The 20443-nt window shown below is 39.4% G+C and overlaps 1 protein-coding gene across 6 annotated transcripts in view; it reads right to left on the bottom strand.

Moving 5' to 3' along the window:
• Nucleotides 1-20443, bottom strand: part of LOC131953133 (cytosolic carboxypeptidase 1) — a 102207-nt gene that overhangs the window by 25969 nt on the left and 55795 nt on the right. For all 6 annotated transcript variants that reach the window (XM_059316168.1, XM_059316214.1, XM_059316205.1 and 3 more), the window contains 9 exons: nt 18506-18621; nt 12267-12359; nt 9987-10167; nt 7471-7664; nt 5789-5970; nt 5030-5170; nt 2356-2437; nt 2115-2271; nt 1356-1588 (listed from right to left, as the gene is read on the bottom strand). In XM_059316168.1, the coding sequence (XP_059172151.1) occupies nt 1356-1588; nt 2115-2271; nt 2356-2437; nt 5030-5170; nt 5789-5970; nt 7471-7664; nt 9987-10167; nt 12267-12359; nt 18506-18621 (1379 nt within the window). The remainder of the gene's footprint in view (nt 1-1355; nt 1589-2114; nt 2272-2355; nt 2438-5029; nt 5171-5788; nt 5971-7470; nt 7665-9986; nt 10168-12266; nt 12360-18505; nt 18622-20443) is intronic.

The following is a 20443-nucleotide window of genomic DNA, read 5'->3' as shown; positions in this document are numbered from 1 at the left end:
TGTATGGATGTGTGTCCGCAGGTTTAAGTCGTATCTCCTCCTCAACGAAGCAATTATGTTAAGCAAGTTACGAGGATGAACATAGGCCATAAAAATTCCGGGTTTCTTTCATGGATTTCCCAGAAAAGCCAAAAAACCTCGAAAAAAATTCAGTTTTTGGCCCATATCTCGGCAACCAGACCACTTATCGACTTGAAACATGTACCAATCGATTCCTGCCATAATTTAGAACAATATTGCCGAAGAAAGTTTTCAAAAATATCCTTTCGTTTGGTCACAAAATTTTTTTTGAATTAATTAAAATTTGGACCGAATTAGTAGGCATTTTATGCAACCACACCACACGCGTCATCACGTTCAATAGCTGCGCCATCACGTTCAATGGCTGCGACATCACGTTCGGTAGCTAGGCGCGCAATGGTTTTTAGTCATGTTACTCTATTGTAAATAAAACATGTAAAATACTGAATTTTTTTTAAAATAAAAAACGTTTTAATAACTAACCAATGGTTTTACTAACCCTGCTCTTGATTTACGCTACGACAGAGCTATTTTTAGATAACATAAGGAAATTGCGCTAAAATTGTCACTAGACTTTTTTTAATTACTTGTTTTATCAAAGACATTTGACGATAAAAAACAGACATCTTTAATCAAGAACAGGAATTCCTGCAGGTTATTATTTGTGTCTTTTTTTTTTTTTTCACATTCGTTTTTGTCTGACTTTTTTACGTCCGAAGGAGAATTCGTTTTGGTTGGTTGCACCAGAAAGTTGTGTTTGTGTTGTGTTGTGTTTGTGTTTAGGGTGGGCAATTCCGGGATATATGCTAATTACTTAACACACATGTCATGGTTCTTTACAGATAGGTTTCTCACAGAGGCCAGTGCAGGGCCTGGCCGGGACAGCTAGTAACTTTATAAGAATGTTAAGCCCATTATTTAAACAAGAAATTGAGATTCAATTTTAAAAAAAAAGCTTGAGAGTAAATGGTATTTTGTTTTTCGTTTCATAGATAGAAAAAAATATGCTTTTAAATGTTTGTATTGCAAATATAAATTTCTAAGAATGAGAAAAATATATGCTTTTAAATGTTTGTATTGCAAATATAAATTTCTAAGAATGAGAAAAATATATGCTTTTAAATGTTTGTATTGCAAATATAAATTTCTAAGAATGAGAAAAAATATGCTTTTAAATGTTTTAAAGCTGTGTATGTATATGGGTAGTGGTAAAATACCTTTAAAGCTGTGTATGTATATGGGTAGTGGTAAAATACCTTTAAAGCTGTGTATGTATATGGGTAGTGGTAAAATACCTTTAAAGCTGTGTATGTATATGGGTAGTGGTAAAATACCTTTAAAGCTGTGTATGTATATGGGTAGTGGTAACTCAGGTAGCAGATGTCCCCAGTGTTAGGGAAGACAAGGCTGAATGTTGCTGTGTAGTAAGATTTTCCCTGAACACCTCCAGTGGTGGTGGCATTGCGCAGAAAGTGGTTTCTGTAATAGCAGATGTCATAGCCCACTCTAGCCCAACATGGGTTGCCCTCTAAAGCTTCCATCACAGACATCAACAATGGCTGCATGCCTGTAAACAAAAAAACAAAACATCAACAATGGCTGCATGCCTGTAAACAAAAAAACAAAACATCAACAATGGCTGCATGCCTGTAAACAAAAAAACAAAACATCAACAATGGCTGCATGCCTGTAAACAAAAAAACAAAACATCAACAATGGCTGCATGCCTGTAAACAAAAAAACAAAACATCAACAATGGCTGCATGCCTGTAAACAAAAAAACAAAACATCAACAATGGCTGCATGCCTGTAAACAAAAAAACAAAACATCAACAATGGCTGCATGCCTGTAAACAAAAAAACAAAACATCAACAATGGCTGCATGCCTGTAAACAAAAAAACAAAACATCAACAATGGCTGCATGCCTGTAAACAAAAAAACAAAACATCAACAATGGCTGCATGCCTGTAAACAAAAAAACAAAACATCAACAATGGCTGCATGCCTGTAAACAAAAAAACAAAACATTAACAATGGCTTTACATATACTCAAGATTTCATTTTGCCATACACTTCAAGTTGAACACTTACCAAAGTTAAACTGACTGTTTAGCTTTTCACAGTTGACAATGTTAAACCGGTAGCTTTGATCTTTCCTCATGTTGCTGATTTCAAAGTAGAACCATTGATGGTGATGGTTAGAGTTGATGTCTGGGCTCAAGATCAAATCATATTCAAATTGGCGAACCTTACATTCAAACAAAACTAACGTTAGTGGGGGTTTAGACTGGGTTCCAGTTTGGGCAAGTGATCAAAAGAAAAAAAAACTTACTTGAACAACTTTACGTAAATTTCCACATTCAAACTGGGCGTTAAATTTCAGAGAATCAGAATGTGGGTCCACAAACCCTAACCTAAAATTCAGACAAAAGCAACTCATTAGATGTCTATAGTTTTAAAGCTATATTGTATATAGATTCATTTGTTTATATTTTACTTAGGCATTATGCCAAGCTTTGGTTAGATTTCTTTTTAAATTATGCTTAAAATCTGACTCTATATTTAACCCTTATACTAATACTCACCAATTACAAAACTTAACACTATTGCTAGTTAACACTATTGATAGTTTAACACTATTGCTAGTTTAACACCAACCTCTTTAACTAAAACTCTTTGGGGGAATTTTTATACCTGTGTCAGATAATGGAATTTTCTTTTAAAAAAAATGGGTGTTAGGTTACTGGTAGCTCACTAAATACACACATGGCTGGCTAATGTCAAAGCTAACCCCGTCCATAACGCTAACCTAAACCCTGGTCCTACCCCGTCCATAACGCTAACCTAAACCCTGGTCCTACCATACGCCTAACACTAATTTCTAACCATAAAATTAGTCGAGATTACAATACTACTAACAACCCAACACCCCTATTTTATGGATGAGTCTATTATCAGACATCGGTATCTAGAATAATCCAATTCTTTAAAAAAAGGGGAGAAATCTCCCTAATCTTTTATTCTTAAATAACAGTAATGGTGATGGCAACTCCTGTGCAGTTGGGGGGGGGGGGGTGGTTTAGGGGGGCTTATCATTTGATACTACAACATTACTAATTCCACTATGTTCTGGTGTGGGGATGGGGGGGGGGGGGGAGCTTATCATTTGATACCACAACATTACTAATCCCACTATGTTCTGGTGTGGGGATGGGGGGGGGGGGGGGGAGGGAGCTTATCATTTGATACCACAACATTACTAATTCCACTATGTTCTGGTGTGGGGATGGGGGGGGGGAGCTTATCATTTGATACCACAACATTACTAATTCCACTATGTTCTGGTGTGGGGATGGGGGGGGGGGAGCTTATCATTTGATACCACAACATTACTAATTCCACTATGTTCTGGTGTGGGGATGGGGGGGGAGCTTATCATTTGATACCACAACATTACTAATTCCACTATGTTCTGGTGTGGGGATGGGGGGGGGGGAGCTTATCATTTGATACCACAACATTACTAATTCCACTATGTTCTGGTGTGGGGATGGGGGGGGGGGGGGGGAGCTTATCACTAGATACCTCTTATGTCCAGCTCAGTGAAACTCTACTTCATCTGCCCTATGAATTCCAGTTCAAGAACTTAATATCAATGTAAAGTTAGTACATGAATGGAATTTTTTAGATTTTACTGCTGGTGGGGGAAGAGATAAGTAACTGAACTATTTGGTGAGAAAATTATACTACAACCAACTACAACCAACTACAATCAACTACAATCAACAATCCTGAATGATTCCGTGATCTTAAAACTTTCAAATAAGATTAGTAAACTCTGATTTAATGTTTACTAAACAAAAAACTTTCAAAGACTTCAATCTATAGTTTATGTATAGAGAAGTAATATCTATATTAAGTAGCTGCTGAAAGATGGGGCTTTTAATTTCTGAAAGTTTTTTTTTGTGTGTCATAGTGTCTGTCAACTCTATACATCCAGGTATTCTAGGATGGTTCCATGACAAATGATCTTAGGACAAATGATCTCAGACAAATGATCTCAGACAAAATATCTCAGACAAAATATCTCAGACAAAATATCTCACGGATAAATGATATCAGGACAAATGATCTCAGGACAAAAGATACCAGGACAAAATATCTCAGACAAAATATCTCACAGCACAATTTTAATAGTGTATTGGATGATTTTAGTTGATTAGAACAATTTTTATTGACTGTCATAACATGGTTTTGTTTATTGATCATTTGTCCTGTCACCTCTAGGATTTATTTGGTAGGGGAGGCGGGGGAGGGGGGGGGGGAGGGGTGTGTGGAAGATGAGGCACTGATGGGGGGATTATTGGGAGGTCACAAATGCAGGGATGTTGTTGGCCACTAATTGGGGTCACTGATGGGGGCAAGGGGGGGGGGGGCAATGTTTACATTGTGCAAGCTGACAGTACCTAAGTTCATCACTGTTGGCCACTAAATGTGCAAGATGACAGTACCTAAGTTCATCACTGTTGGCCACTAAATGTGCAAGATGACAGTACCTAAGTTCATAACTGTTGGCCACTAAATGTGCAATATGACAGTACCTAAGTTCATCACTGTTGGCCACTAAATGTGCAAGATGACAGTACCTAAGTTCATCATTGTTGGCCATTAAATGTTCAAGATGACAGTACCTAAGTTCATCATTGTTGGCCATTAAATGTGCAAGATGACAGTACCTAAGTTCATCACTGTTGGCCACTAAATGTGCAAGATGACAGTACCTAAGTTCATCATTGTTGGCCACTAAATGTGCAAGATGACAGTACCTAAGTTCATCATTGTTGGCCACTAAATGTGCAAGATGACAGTACCTAAGTTCATCATTGTTGGCCACTAAATGTGCAAGATGACAGTACCTAAGTTCATCATTGTTGGCCACTAAATGTGCAAGATGACAGTACCTAAGTTCATCACTGTTGGCCACTAAATGTGCAAGATGACAGTACCTAAGTTCATCATTGTTGGACAGCTGGTTGGCCTGGCTGACGTCTGCTTGTTCTGAAATGATTTTGTCCAGGTCATACACCACACGGTCAAGCAGCTGGTCCGCGTGGATCATGCGATCAATGTCTTCAAAGATCTTGGACCTGTTGGTTAATTCAGCTTGACATAGACTAGACTAGACACAACAACCTGACAAAGACTAGACACAACAACCTGACATAGACTAGACATAACAACCTGACATAGACTAGACATAACAACCTGACATAGACTAGACACAACAACCTGACATAGACTAGACACAACAACCTGACATAGACTAGCCATAACAACCTGACATAGACTAGACTAGACACAACAAACTGACATAGACTGGACTAGACATAACAACCTGACATAGACTAGACACAACAACCTGACATAGACTAGACTAGACAAAACAACCTGACATAGACTAGACTAGACACTACAACCTGACATAGACTAGACTAGACACAACAACCTGACATAGACTAGACACAACAACCTGACATAGATTAGACACAACAACCTGACATAGATTAGACACAACAACCTGACATAGACTAGACACAATAACCTGATATAGACTAGACACAACAACCTGACATAGACTAGACACAACAACCTGACATAGATTAGACACAACAACCTGACATAGATTAGACACAACAACCTGACATAGACTAGACACAATAACCTGATATAGATGACATAATTAGGTTAAAAAGTCCAATGCTAACCTTTGAACTCCAAATCTACGACTAGCTAATGGCTCCATCAACTTGTAGTGACCTTTAACCCCATATAAATCTGGGAATGCCAGCTTCTGAAACTTGAGGACACTGTGCGTGTCAGCAGCTATCTGGCTGTAGAGATCTGCATCGTGGCTCAACAGTTCTTCTGCCATCTCATCCTCCAGACTCTGTCAAGTTATTTGGTGTAGGCTTAGGGGCTTGTGTCAAGTTATTAGGTGTAGGCTTAGGGGTTTCTGTCAAGTTATTAGGTGTAGGCTTAGGGGCTTGTGTCAAGTTATTAGGTGTAGGCTTAGGGGCTTGTGTCAAGTTATTAGGTGTAGGCTTAGGGGTTTCTGTCAAGTTATTTGGTGTAGGCTTAGGGGCTTGTGTCAAGTAATTAGGTGTAGGCTTAGGGGTTTCTGTCAAGTTATTAGGTGTAGGCTTAGGGGCTTGTGTCAAGTTATTAGGTGTAGGCTTAAGGGCTTGTGTCAAGTTATTAGGTGTAGGCTTAGGGGTTTGTGTCAAGTTATTAGGTGTAGGCTTAGGGGTTTGTGTAAAGTTATTAGGTGTAGGCTTAGGGGCTTGTGTCAAGTTATTAGGTGTAGGCTTAGGGGTTTCTGTCAAGTTATTAGGTGTAGGCTTAGGGGTTTCTGTCAAGTTATTAGGTGTAGGCTTAGGGGTTTCTGTCAAGTTATTAGGTGTAGGCTTAGGGGTTTGTGTCAAGTTATTAGGTGTAGGCTTAGGGGCTTGTGTCAAGTTATTAGGTGTAGGCTTAGGGGCTTGTGTCAAGTTATTAGGTGTAGGCTTAGGGGTTTCTGTCAAGTTATTAGGTGTAGGCTTAGGGGTTTCTGTCAAGTTATTAGGTGTAGGCTTAGGGGCTTGTGTCAAGTTATTAGGTGTAGGCTTAGGGGCTTGTGTCAAGTTATTAGGTGTAGGCTTAGGGGTTTGTGTCAAGTTATTAGGTGTAGGCTTAGGGGTTTGTGTAAAGTTATTAGGTGTAGGCTTAGGGGCTTGTGTCAAGTTATTAGGTGTAGGCTTAGGGGCTTGTGTCAAGTTATTAGGTGTAGGCTTAGGGGCTTGTGTCAAGTTATTTGGTGTAGGCTTAGGGGCTTGTGTCAAGTTATTAGGTGTAGGCTTAGGGGCTTGTGTCAAGTTATTAGGTGTAGGCTTAGGGGCTTGTGTCAAGTTATTAGGTGTAGGCTTAGGGGCTTGTGTCAAGTTATTAGGTGTAGGCTTAGGGGTTTGTGTCAAGTTATTAGGTGTAGGCTTAGGGGCTTGTGTCAAGTTATTTGGTGTAAGCTTAGGGTCTATTGTCAAGTTATTTAGGCTTAGGGGCTTCTGTCAAGTTATAAAATGATAATGACCTACCAGATGAGGTACATCTTGGGATAATGACCTACCAGATGAGGTACACCTTGGGATAATGACCTACCAGATGAGGTACACATTGGGATAATGACCTACCAGATGAGGTACACCTTGGGATAATGACCTACCAGATGAGTTAGACCTTGGGATAATGACCTACCAGATGAGGTACACCTTGGGATAATGACCTACCAGATGAGTTAGACCTTGGGATAATGACCTACCAGATGAGTTAGACCTTGGGATAATGACCTACCAGATGAGGTCCATCTTGGGATAATGACCTACCAGATGAGGTACACCTTGGGATAATGACCTACCGGTGCAGGTATATCTTGGGATGAAGATCTGAGAAGAGATGAACCGTCAGTCACATCAACTAACCCAAGGGTTGCTTTGATATTGTGGCGTGAACATTTTTTTTTCCCTTTAGACTGTTGCCTGCTTGGGGAGAGTCCGGTATCCAGTGAAATGACACAAGCTCCTGTTTTTACATTGATAGCACTGACACTACCTGATGGAAGGAATTTATTTTTACATTGATAGCACTGACACTACCTGATGGAAGGAATTTATTTTTACATTGATAGCACTGACACTACCTGATGGAAGGAATTTATTTTTACATTGATAGCACTGACACTACCTGATGGAAGGAATTTATTTTTACATTGATAGCACTGACACTACCTGATGGAAGGAATTTATTTTTACATTGATAGCACTGACACTACCTGATGGAAGGAATTTATTTTTACATTGATAGCACTGACACTACCTGATGGAAGGAATTTATTTTTACATTGATAGCACTGACACTACCTGATGGAAGGAATTTATTTTTACATTGATAGCACTGACACTACCTGATGGAAGGAATTTATTTTTACATTGATAGCACTGACACTACCTGATGGAAGGAATTTATTTTTACATTGATAGCACTGACACTACCTGATGGAAGGAATTTATTTTTACATTGATAGCACTGACACTACCTGATGGAAGGAATTTATTTTTACATTGATAGCACTGACACTACCTGATGGAAGGAATTTATTTTTACATTGATGGTTATAGAGTCATAAAAAATAGTGAGAAATAATATATTTAGTACATTGGTGAAGTGGGTGAATTTAAGTTCATTTTTAACAAGATATTTTTAACAAGATATTTTTAACAAGATATTTTTAACAAGATATTTTTAACAAGATATTTTTAACAAGATATTTTGACACAGAAATATTTCTAGATAATTTAAAAGCAAGTTATTTTAAGATCAAAGCTATCAACAGATAATGTGATTTTCTTTTTCAAAATGTCTTCAGAGCATTTTTAAACAAATCCATATGTTTCTGTACTACTTCATATATTCCTGTACAACTCCATGTACAACTCCATATGTTCATGTGCTAGATTTCTATCAATTGCCAAGTTTCTTATGTATATGTTTATGTGCTAGATTTCTATCAATTGCCAAGTTTCTTATGTATATGTTTATGTGCTAGATTTCTATCAATTGCCAAGTTTCTTATGTATATGTTTATGTGCTAGATTTCTATCAATTGCCAAGTTTCTTATGTATATGTTCATGTGCTAGATTTCTATCAATTGCTAAGTTTCTTATGTATATGTTCATGTGCTAGATTTCTATCAATTGCCAAGTTTCTTATGTATATGTTTATGTGCTAGATTTCTATCAATTGCCAAGTTTCTTATGTATATGTTCATGTGCTAGATTTCTATCAATTGCCAAGTTTCTTATGTATATGTTTATGTGCTAGATTTCTATCAATTGCCAAGTTTCTTATGTATATGTTTATGTGCTAGATTTCTATCAATTGCCAAGTTTCTTATGTATATGTTCATGTGCTAGATTTCTATCAATTGCCAAGTTTCTTATGTATATGTTTATGTGCTAGATTTCTATCAATTGCCAAGTTTCTTATGTATATGTTTATGTGCTAGATTTCTATCAATTGCCAAGTTTCTTATGTATATGTTTATGTGCTAGATTTCTATCAATTGCCAAGTTTCTTATGTATATGTTTATGTGCTAGATTTCTATCAATTGCCAAGTTTCTTATGTATATGTTCATGTTCTAGATTTCTATCAATTGCCAAGTTTCTTATGTATATGTTTATGTGCTAGATTTCTATCAATTGCCAAGTTTCTTATGTATATGTTTATGTGCTAGATTTCTATCAATTGCCAAGTTTCTTATGTATATGTTCATGTGCTAGATTTCTATCAATTGCCAAGTTTCTTATGTATATGTTTATGTGCTAGATTTCTATCAATTGCCAAGTTTCTTATGTATATGTTTATGTGCTAGATTTCTATCAATTGCCAAGTTTCTTATGTATATGTTTATGTGCTAGATTTCTATCAATTGCCAAGTTTCTTATGTATATGTTTATGTGCTAGATTTCTATCAATTGCCAAGTTTCTTATGTATATGTTTATGTGCTAGATTTCTATCAATTGCCAAGTTTCTTATGTATATGTTTATGTGCTAGATTTCTATCAATTGCCAAGTTTCTTATGTATATGTTTATGTGCTAGATTTCTATCAATTGCCAAGTTTCTTATGTATATGTTTATGTGCTAGATTTCTATCAATTGCCAAGTTTCTTATGTATATGTTTATGTGCTAGATTTCTATCAATTGCCAAGTTTCTTATGTATATGTTTATGTGCTAGATTTCTATCAATTGCCAAGTTTCTTATGTATATGTTCATGTGCTAGATTTCTATCAATTGCCAAGTTTCTTATGTATATGTTTATGTGCTGTGAGCAATTTGTCCAAGCTTTAGGGGAGCAACATGACTTACCTCTGTCAAATGAAAGATGTTGTTGTAAATATCTAGAGAGACCTTTTTGCTTGACATAGAGACTGGCATCAGAGCAAACATGTTTCATGGGGGTCAAGCCAGGGCTGGGGTGGCCCACAAGACCAGACTGAGATCTCTGTAGGACAGGCAGGGCCAGGGGCACCACTTTGGGAGGGGGAGGCTACACAGACAAACATTCATTGCTGGAGATGGTGCTTGTGGTGGTAATGATGGTGGTGGCTGTGGTGGTGGTGGTTGTGGTAATGATGATAACAATGGTGGTGGTTGTGGTTGTAGTGCTTGTGGTGGTGGTGGTTGTGGTAGTGGTTGTAGTGCTTGTGGTGGTGGTTGTGGTGGTGGTTGTGGTGGTGGTTGTGGTGCTTGTGGTGGTGATTGTGGTGGTGGTTGTGGTAGTGGCTGTAGTGCTTGAGGTGGTGGTTGTGGTGGTGGTTGTGGTAGTGGTTGTAGTGGTTGTGGTGGTGGTTGTGGTGGTAATGATGGTGGTGGTTGTGGTGGTAATGGTGGTGGTTGTGGTGGTGGTAATGATGATAACGATGGTGGTGGTTGTGGTAGTGGCTGTAGTGCTTGTGGTGGTGGTTGTGGTGGTGGTTGTGGTAGTGGCTGTAGTGCTTGTGGTGGTGGTTGTGGTGGTGGTTGTGGTAGTGGTTGTAGTGGTTGTGGTGGTGGTTGTGGTGGTAATGATGGTGGTGATTGTGGTGGTAATGGTGGTGGTTGTGATGGTAGTGGTGGTGGTGATGGTGGTTGTGGTGGTAATGATGGTGGTGGTGGTGGTGGTAGTGATGGTGGTGGTTGTGGTGGTAGTGGTGATAATGGTGGTGGTGGTTGTGGTGGTGGTGGTTGTGGTGGTAGTGGTGATAATGGTGGTGGTGGTTGTGGTGGTGGTGGTTGTGGTGGTAATGATGGTGGTGGTTGTGGTGGTAATGATGGTGGTGGTGGTGTTGATGGAGGTTGTGATGATTGTGGGTTGGTTGTGATGATTGTGTTAATAATTGTTAGGCAATTAAGCCTGTGGTAAAGGTCAATCCAAACTGGAAATAATTTCCTTAAGAGAGATCTAAATCTTTACATCTCAATACAGAGATACAGATTAGTAGGACAGAAGAAATAACATTGGACTAGTTGATCTGTAAGAACCTAACTCAAGACAAGTAGAACAGAAGAAATAACATTGGACTAGTTGATCTGTAAGAACCTAACTCAGACTGATGAGTTATTCTAACCTAAATAAACATCTAGTATCCCTAAGTACTGGGAGCCGGACTTTTCCCGAAAGGACACTTGCCCGAATGGGACAAATGCATGAAAGCCACTTGCCCGAAGGCTGTTTACCCGAAAAATGTTAATATTAGATAATAAATAAAATTAACAAATAGACATTCTTAATCAATTGAAGTTTGAAATTTTGATCATAAACAAAATTCTAAGCAAAAACAAAGTTGTTTATATTTTTAAAATTTAGCTTTTGTTTTTTTTAAACTGAGAAATTGCTGTAAAAAATCGTTACTCTTTATTAAATGTAAGGTGATGTTCGCGCGGTGACTTTATATTCTTTTGATGAATGTTTTAAACACCTAGTTTAGCCGACATGTTGCGGTGGTTAGATAGCGTCTATGACACGTGTAGGCAGCGCTGCGTCTCGCAACATTGAACAGGGGCGCGGTTGTTTGATTTATTTTGTTATGCTTTTAGCTTGTGTGGTGACTATTTCACAATAGAACTAGGCGCGGTCTAGGCGGCAAATTTAAAAGCTAAAGGTAGTCAATTATCTTAGATCTCCATTTTATACACCTTCTTTAGACAATGTGTTGAAGCGATTACTTAATAAAGAAAGCAAAATTCATTTTAAAATCCTGAGATATATGAAAATGGTATTTTTGTCTTATTTCATAGATAGAAGAGAAAGTATGTTTCTACACTTTATATAGCAAATACAAATTAATTAAGAATTTCTGAGGGGTAATATATATATATATTCTTTCTTTTTGCGTAAATATGTTTTGTTTATCAACATTTCAAATTTAAATTGATTACGAATGATTATTTGGTAAAATATAATGTTAACATTTTTCGGGCAAACGGCCTTCGGACAAGTGTCCATTTGGGCATTTGTCGCATTCGGGCAAGTGTCCATTTGGGAAATCGGCCTTCGGGCAAACGGCATTTGGGCAAGTGTCTTTCGGGGATTTGTCGTAGACCCCTAAGTACTTAATATAAATCCTAATTTTTTTTGGTGTAACTAACTCAAATCAATTAAATTACCTCCAAATGTAGAAGTTCAGGGAAAAACTGATCATACATGCGTAAGTCTTCAAACGTTCTTGTTTCTCTTGGATCTGGTACTTCATCATCTGTCTGGGGAAAAAAATTGTTGGTAGGGTCATCTGTTGGTCATTGTATGTGGGGTCATCTGTTGGTCATTGTATGTGGGGTCATCTGTTGGTCATTGTATGTGGGGTCATCTGTTGGTCATTGTATGTGGGGTCATCTGTTGGTCATTGTATGTGGGGTCATCTGTTGGTCATTGTATGTGGGGTCATCTGTTGGTCATTGTATGTGTGGTCATCTGTTGGTCATTGTATGTGGGGTCATCTGTTGGTCATTGTATGTGGGGTCATCTGTTGGTCATTGTATGTGGGGTCATCTGTTGGTCATTGTATGTGGGGTCATCTGTTGGTCATTGTATGTGGGGTCATCTGTTGGTCATTGTATGTTGTATGTGGGGTCATCTGTTGGTCATTGTATGTGGGGTCATCTGTTGGTCATTGTATGTGGGGTCATCTGTTGGTCATGGTATGTGGGGTCATCTGTTGGTCATTGTATGTGGGGTCATCTGTTGGTCATTGTATGTGGGGTCATCTGTTGGTCATTGTATGTGGGGTCATCTGTTGGTCATTGTATGTGGGGTCATCTGTTGGTCATTGTATGTGGGGTCATCTGTTGGTCATTGTATGTGGGGTCATCTGTTGGTCATTGTATGTGGGGTCATCTGTTGGTCATTGTATGTTGTATGTGGGGTCATCTGTTGGTCATTGTATGTGGGGTCATCTGTTGGTCATTGTATGTGGGGTCATCTGTTGGTCATTGTATGTTGTATGTGGGGTCATCTGTTGGTCATTGTATGTGTGGTCATCTGTTGGTCATTGTATGTGGGGTCATCTGTTGGTCATTGTATGTGGGGTCATCTGTTGGTCATTGTATGTTGTATGTGGGGTCATCTGTTGGTCATTGTATGTGGGGTCATCTGTTGGTCATTGTATGTTGTATGTGGGGTCATCTGTTGGTCATTGTATGTGGGGTCATCTGTTGGTCATTGTATGTGGGGTCATCTGTTGGTCATTGTATGTTGTATGTGGGGTCATCTGTTGGTCATTGTACGTGGGGTCATCTGTTGGTCATTGTATGTGGGGTCATCTGTTGGTCATTGTATGTGGGGTCATCTGTTGGTCATTGTATGTGGGGTCATCTGTTGGTCATTGTATGTGTGGTCATCTGTTGGTCATTGTATGTTGTATGTGGGGTCATCTGTTGGTCATTGTATGTGTGGTCATCTGTTGGTCATTGTATGTGGGGTCATCTGTTGGTCATTGTATGTGGGGTCATCTGTTGGTCATTGTATGTGGGGTCATGATGTTGGTCATTGTATGTGGGGTCATCTGTTGGTCATTGTATGTGGGGTCATCTGTTGGTCATTGTATGTGGGGTCATCTGTTGGTCATTGTATGTGGGGTCATCTGTTGGTCATTGTATGTGGGGTCATCTGTTGGTCATTGTATGTGGGGTCATGATGTTGGTCATTGTATGTGGGGTCATCTGTTGGTCATTGTATGTGTGGTCATCTGTTGGTCATTGTATGTGGGGTCATCTGTTGGTCATTGTATGTGGGGTCATCTGTTGGTCATTGTATGTGGGGTCATCTGTTGGTCATTGTATGTGGGGTCATCTGTTGGTCATTGTATGTGGGGTCATCTGTTGGTCATTGTATGTGGGGTCATCTGTTGGTCATTGTATGTGGGGTCATCTGTTGGTCATTGTATGTGGGGTCATCTGTTGGTCATTGTATGTGGGGTCATCTGTTGGTCATTGTATGTGGGGTCATCTGTTGGTCATTGTATGTGGGGTCATCTGTTGGTCATTGTATGTGGGGTCATCTGTTGGTCATTGTATGTTGTATGTGGGGTCATCTGTTGGTCATTGTATGTGGGGTCATCTGTTGGTCATTGTATGTGGGGTCATGATGTTGGTCATTGTATGTGGGGTCATCTGTTGGTCATTGTATGTGTGGTCATCTGTTGGTCATTGTATGTGGGGTCATCTGTTGGTCATTGTATGTGGGGTCATCTGTTGATCATTGTATGTGGGGTCATCTGTTGGTCATTGTATGTGGGGTCATCTGTTGGTCATTGTATGTGGGGTCATCTGTTGGTCATTGTATGTGGGGTCATCTGTTGGTCATTGTATGTGGGGTCATCTGTTGGTCATTGTATGTGGGGTCATCTGTTGGTCATTGTATGTGGGGTCATCTGTTGGTCATTGTATGTGGGGTCATCTGTTGGTCATTGTATGTGGGGTCATCTGTTGGTCATTGTATGTGGGGTCATCTGTTGGTCATTGTATGTGGGGTCATCTGTTGGTCATTGTATGTGGGGTCATCTGTTGGTCATTGTATGTGGGGTCATCTGTTGGTCATTGTATGTGGGGTCATCTGTTGGTCATTGTATGTGGGGTCATCTGTTGGTCATTGTATGTTGTATGTGTGGTCATCTGTTGGTCATTGTATGTGTGGTCATCTGTTGGTCATTGTATGTTGTATGTGGGGTCATCTGTTGGTCATTGTATGTGGGGTCATCTGTTGGTCATTGTATGTGGGGTCATCTGTTGGTCATTGTATGTGGGGTCATCTGTTGGTCATTGTATGTGGGGTCATCTGTTGGTCATTGTATGTTGTATGTGGGGTCATCTGTTGGTCATTGTATGTGTGGTCATCTGTTGGTCATTGTATGTGGGGTCATCTGTTGGTCATTGTATGTGGGGTCATCTGTTGGTCATTGTATGTGGGGTCATCTGTTGGTCATTGTATGTTGTATGTGGGGTCATCTGTTGGTCATTGTATGTGGGGTCATCTGTTGGTCATTGTATGTGTGGTCATCTGTTGGTCATTGTATGTGGGGTCATCTGTTGGTCATTGTATGTGGGGTCATCTGTTGGTCATTGTATGTGGGGTCATCTGTTGGTCATTGTATGTGGGGTCATCTGTTGGTCATTGTATGTGGGGTCATCTGTTGGTCATTGTATGTTGTATGTGGGGTCATCTGTTGGTCATTGTACGTGGGGTCATCTGTTGGTCATTGTATGTGGGGTCATCTGTTGGTCATTGTATGTGGGGTCATCTGTTGGTCATTGTATGTGGGGTCATCTGTTGGTCATTGTATGTGTGGTCATCTGTTGGTCATTGTATGTTGTATGTGGGGTCATCTGTTGGTCATTGTATGTGTGGTCATCTGTTGGTCATTGTATGTGGGGTCATCTGTTGGTCATTGTATGTGGGGTCATCTGTTGGTCATTGTATGTGGGGTCATCTGTTGGTCATTGTATGTGGGGTCATCTGTTGGTCATTGTATGTGGGGTCATCTGTTGGTCATTGTATGTGGGGTCATCTGTTGGTCATTGTATGTGTGGTCATCTGTTGGTCATTGTATGTGGGGTCATCTGTTGGTCATTGTATGTGGGGTCATCTGTTGGTCATTGTATGTGGGGTCATCTGTTGGTCATTGTATGTGGGGTCATCTGTTGGTCATTGTATGTGGGGTCATCTGTTGGTCATTGTATGTGGGGTCATCTGTTGGTCATTGTATGTTGTATGTGGGGTCATCTGTTGGTCATTGTATGTGGGGTCATCTGTTGGTCATTGTATGTGGGGTCATGATGTTGGTCATTGTATGTGGGGTCATCTGTTGGTCATTGTATGTGTGGTCATCTGTTGGTCATTGTATGTGGGGTCATCTGTTGGTCATTGTATGTGGGGTCATCTGTTGGTCATTGTACGTGGGGTCATCTGTTGGTCATTGTATGTGGGGTCATCTGTTGGTCATTGTATGTGGGGTCATCTGTTGGTCATTGTATGTGGGGTCATCTGTTGGTCATTGTATGTTGTATGTGGGGTCATCTGTTGGTCATTGTATGTGTGGTCATCTGTTGGTCATTGTATGTGGGGTCATCTGTTGGTCATTGTATGTGGGGTCATCTGTTGGTCATTGTATGTGGGGTCATCTGTTGGTCATTGTATGTGGGGTCATCTGTTGGTCATTGTATGTGGGGTCATCTGTTGGTCATTGTATGTGGGGTCATCTGTTGGTCATTGTATGTTGTATGTGGGGTCATCTGTTGGTCATTGTATGTGGGGTCATCTGTTGGTCATTGTATGTGGGGTCATGATGTTGGTCATTGTATGTGGGGTCATCTGTTGGTCATTGTATGTGGGGTCATCTGTTGGTCATTGTATGTGTGGTCATCTGTTGGTCATTGTATGTGGGGTCATCTGTTGGTCATTGTATGTGGGGTCATCTGTTGGTCATTGTATGTGGGGTCATCTGTTGGTCATTGTATGTGGGGTCATCTGTTGGTCATTGTATGTGGGGTCATCTGTTGGTCATTGTATGTTGTATGTGGGGTCATCTGTTGGTCATTGTATGTGGGGTCATCTGTTGGTCATTGTATGTGGGGTCATCTGTTGGTCATTGTATGTGGGGTCATCTGTTGGTCATTGTATGTTGTATGTGGGGTCATCTGTTGGTCATTGTATGTGGGGTCATCTGTTGGTCATTGTATGTGGGGTCATCTGTTGGTCATTGTATGTGGGGTCATCTGTTGGTCATTGTATGTGGGGTCATCTGTTGGTCATTGTATGTGGGGTCATCTGTTGGTCATTGTATGTTGTATGTGGGGTCATCTGTTGGTCATTGTATGTGTGGTCATCTGTTGGTCATTGTACGTGGGGTCATCTGTTGGTCATTGTATGTGGGGTCATCTGTTGGTCATTGTATGTGGGGTCATCTGTTGGTCATTGTATGTGGGGTCATCTGTTGGTCATTGTATGTGGGGTCATCTGTTGGTCATTGTATGTGGGGTCATCTGTTGGTCATTGTATGTGGGGTCATCTGTTGGTCATTGTATGTGGGGTCATCTGTTGGTCATTTTATGTTGTATGTGGGGTCATCTGTTGGTCATTGTATGTGTGGTCATCTGTTGGTCATTGTATGTGTGGTCATCTGTTGGTCATTGTATGTGGGGTCATCTGTTGGTCATTGTATGTGGGGTCATCTGTTGGTCATTGTATGTGGGGTCATGATGTTGGTCATTGTATGTGGGGTCATCTGTTGGTCATTGTATGTGGGGTCATCTGTTGGTCATTGTATGTGTGGTCATCTGTTGGTCATTGTACGTGTGGTCATCTGTTGGTCATTGTACGTGGGGTCATCTGTTGGTCATTGTATGTGGGGTCATCTGTTGGTCATTGTATGTGGGGTCATCTGTTGGTCATTGTATGTGGGGTCATCTGTTGGTCATTGTATGTGGGGTCATCTGTTGGTCATTGTATGTGGGGTCATCTGTTGGTCATTGTATGTGTGGTCATCTGTTGGTCATTGTATGTGTGGTCATCTGTTGGTCATTGTATGTGGGGTCATCTGTTGGTCATTGTATGTGGGGTCATGATGTTGGTCATTGTATGTGGGGTCATCTGTTGGTCATTGTATGTGGGGTCATCTGTTGGTCATTGTATGTGGGGTCATCTGTTGGTCATTGTATGTGGGGTCATCTGTTGGTCATTGTATGTGGGGTCATCTGTTGGTCATTGTATGTTGTATGTGGGGTCATCTGTTGGTCATTGTATGTGGGGTCATCTGTTGGTCATTGTATGTGGGGTCATCTGTTGGTCATTGTATGTTGTATGTGGGGTCATCTGTTGGTCATTGTATGTGGGGTCATCTGTTGGTCATTGTATGTGGGGTCATCTGTTGGTCATTGTATGTGGGGTCATCTGTTGGTCATTGTATGTGGGGTCATCTGTTGGTCATTGTATGTGGGGTCATCTGTTGGTCATTGTATGTGGGGTCATCTGTTGGTCATTGTATGTGGGGTCATCTGTTGGTCATTGTATGTGGGGTCATCTGTTGGTCATTGTATGTGGGGTCATCTGTTGGTCATTGTATGTGGGGTCATCTGTTGGTCATTGTATGTGGGGTCATCTGTTGGTCATTGTATGTGTGGTCATCTGTTGGTCATTGTATGTGGGGTCATCTGTTGGTCATTGTATGTGGGGTCATCTGTTGGTCATTTTATGTTGTATGTGGGGTCATCTGTTGGTCATTGTATGTGTGGTCATCTGTTGGTCATTGTATGTGTGGTCATCTGTTGGTCATTGTATGTGGGGTCATCTGTTGGTCATTGTACGTGGGGTCATGATGTTGTATAAAATAAATCAATACAAAATGAAGTAGTACCTCTTCAGGGTCTGTTCTAAATCTTTCATCATCACTGTCTATGTCATCATCATCTTCTTCACCTGAGCTCTCTCCAATTTCACCATAGGATTTATTTTGGGATGGGTTGGAAGATGCTAAACGGATTAAATACATTTTATTTTGGGATGGGTTGGAAGTTGTTAAAGAAAATACACATTTTATTTTGGGATGGGTTGGAAGTTGTTAAAGAAAATACACATTTTATTTTGGGATGGGTTGGAAGTTGTTAAAGAAAATACACATATTTTATTTTGGGATGGGTTGGATGTTGTTAAAGAAAATACACATATTTTATTTTGGGATGGGTTGGATGTTGTTAAAGAAAATACACATATTTTATTTTGAGTGGAAATCACCTAGCACACCTCTTACCTGATTCCCATTGTGAAATTATTCCATTGATATAACTGTGTATAAAATTATACAACATTCCATTGATATAACTGTGTATAAAATTATACAACATTCCATTGATATAACTGTGTATAAAATTATACAACATTCCATTGATATAACTGTGTATAAAATTATACAACATTCCATTGATATAACTGTGTATAAAATTATACAACATTCCATTGTTATAACTGTGTATAAAAGAGCAACTAGAGAAACTATTTCACCTGGTACAGAGTTCACAGAAACAGATGAACTCTACTTCATCTGCCCCATGAACTAACAGATGGCAACTTTACATATATGCTTAGAAACATTGAGAGATAATAAAAAATTGGATTTTGAAGGATGGAAAATTTCTCTCTAATGAATGACAGAAAAAATTTTAGTCACTCTCTACAGATGTATATCTATGATATCTTAAAAACTCACCAGAACTAGTTTTTTTTATAGATTGAATTGAAAGTTGGGTGAAGTGAAGCAATTTGTTTGTTTCTTTTAGGGGAACCTAAATCTGACCAAAAACAGCAAAATACATTTTTTTGCACCTAAATATACTGGTGGTTTTGGGAAAAGATAAACCGGGAGTGATCTTCCCTAAACTTTCCTCGAATATTCTTATATAACACTACGGGGGATGGCAACTCGGGATAAAGACATGATTTTTTAAATCCATTTTTAATTACTTAAACTTTTTAGAATAGAATAGAATAGAAGTTGGAAATAGCGTAAATTACTACTTCCCGTCCGGAAATTACTCAAAATTTAACAGAAGGCTGAGAATTAGATCTTTTACTTATATGTGAAATTTCATTTATCTATCTGAAATAGTACTAAAGCTATAGGCTTTTGAAAAATTGAAAGTAGAATAAGTACCACTTCCAGTTACCAGAAATCACTGAAAAGTTGATACAGAACTAAAAACTTTATATAATACTTATATATGAAATTTCATTAACCTAGTTGATTATCGTGTTTACAGACATACACACACACAGACATAGGGACAAAATTGCAAAACTATGTTTTTCACACTCAAGGAGGAGTAAAACATTGAAATTTGTAAAAATGGCAATTTTTTTTTGTTGCACCATTACAATACTACCTCTATACTTGGTATACAAGAAAGTAAAAAAAAGCAGATCTACCTCAGCTGTAGTAACTAACACGCACTGGGCCATTGAAAAAAAAACCCCAGGATCTGTAGTGTGACATAAACCTTCAAACCACTTCCTTGACTTGTTGTCCCTCTTTCAATTGTCTAATTGTGGTGCCCAAACAGTTCACTTTAAAAAGTTTTGTACTAAGCCAATTCAAAAGCCATTTCTTCACTTCATTATTATAAGACATAATGAAGACACAGCTATAAAAAGGAATGTATTTAAAATTAATAACTTAAATGCTAAACAAAACATCAGAAACAAGGGAAATCTTTCCACACACCAAACCTCCTTGTAAAGATACTTTTGGCCATCTCACCAAATATGAAGCTACTGGTTACACAATTTTTGGATGGTAAAA

This window comes from Physella acuta, unplaced genomic scaffold (genome assembly GCF_028476545.2).
Source record: "Physella acuta isolate Inbredline_101_S28 unplaced genomic scaffold, ASM2847654v3 ptg000075l, whole genome shotgun sequence".
Classification (NCBI taxonomy): domain Eukaryota; kingdom Metazoa; phylum Mollusca; class Gastropoda; family Physidae; genus Physella; species Physella acuta.
This window is presented reverse-complemented; position numbering and strand designations above follow the sequence as displayed.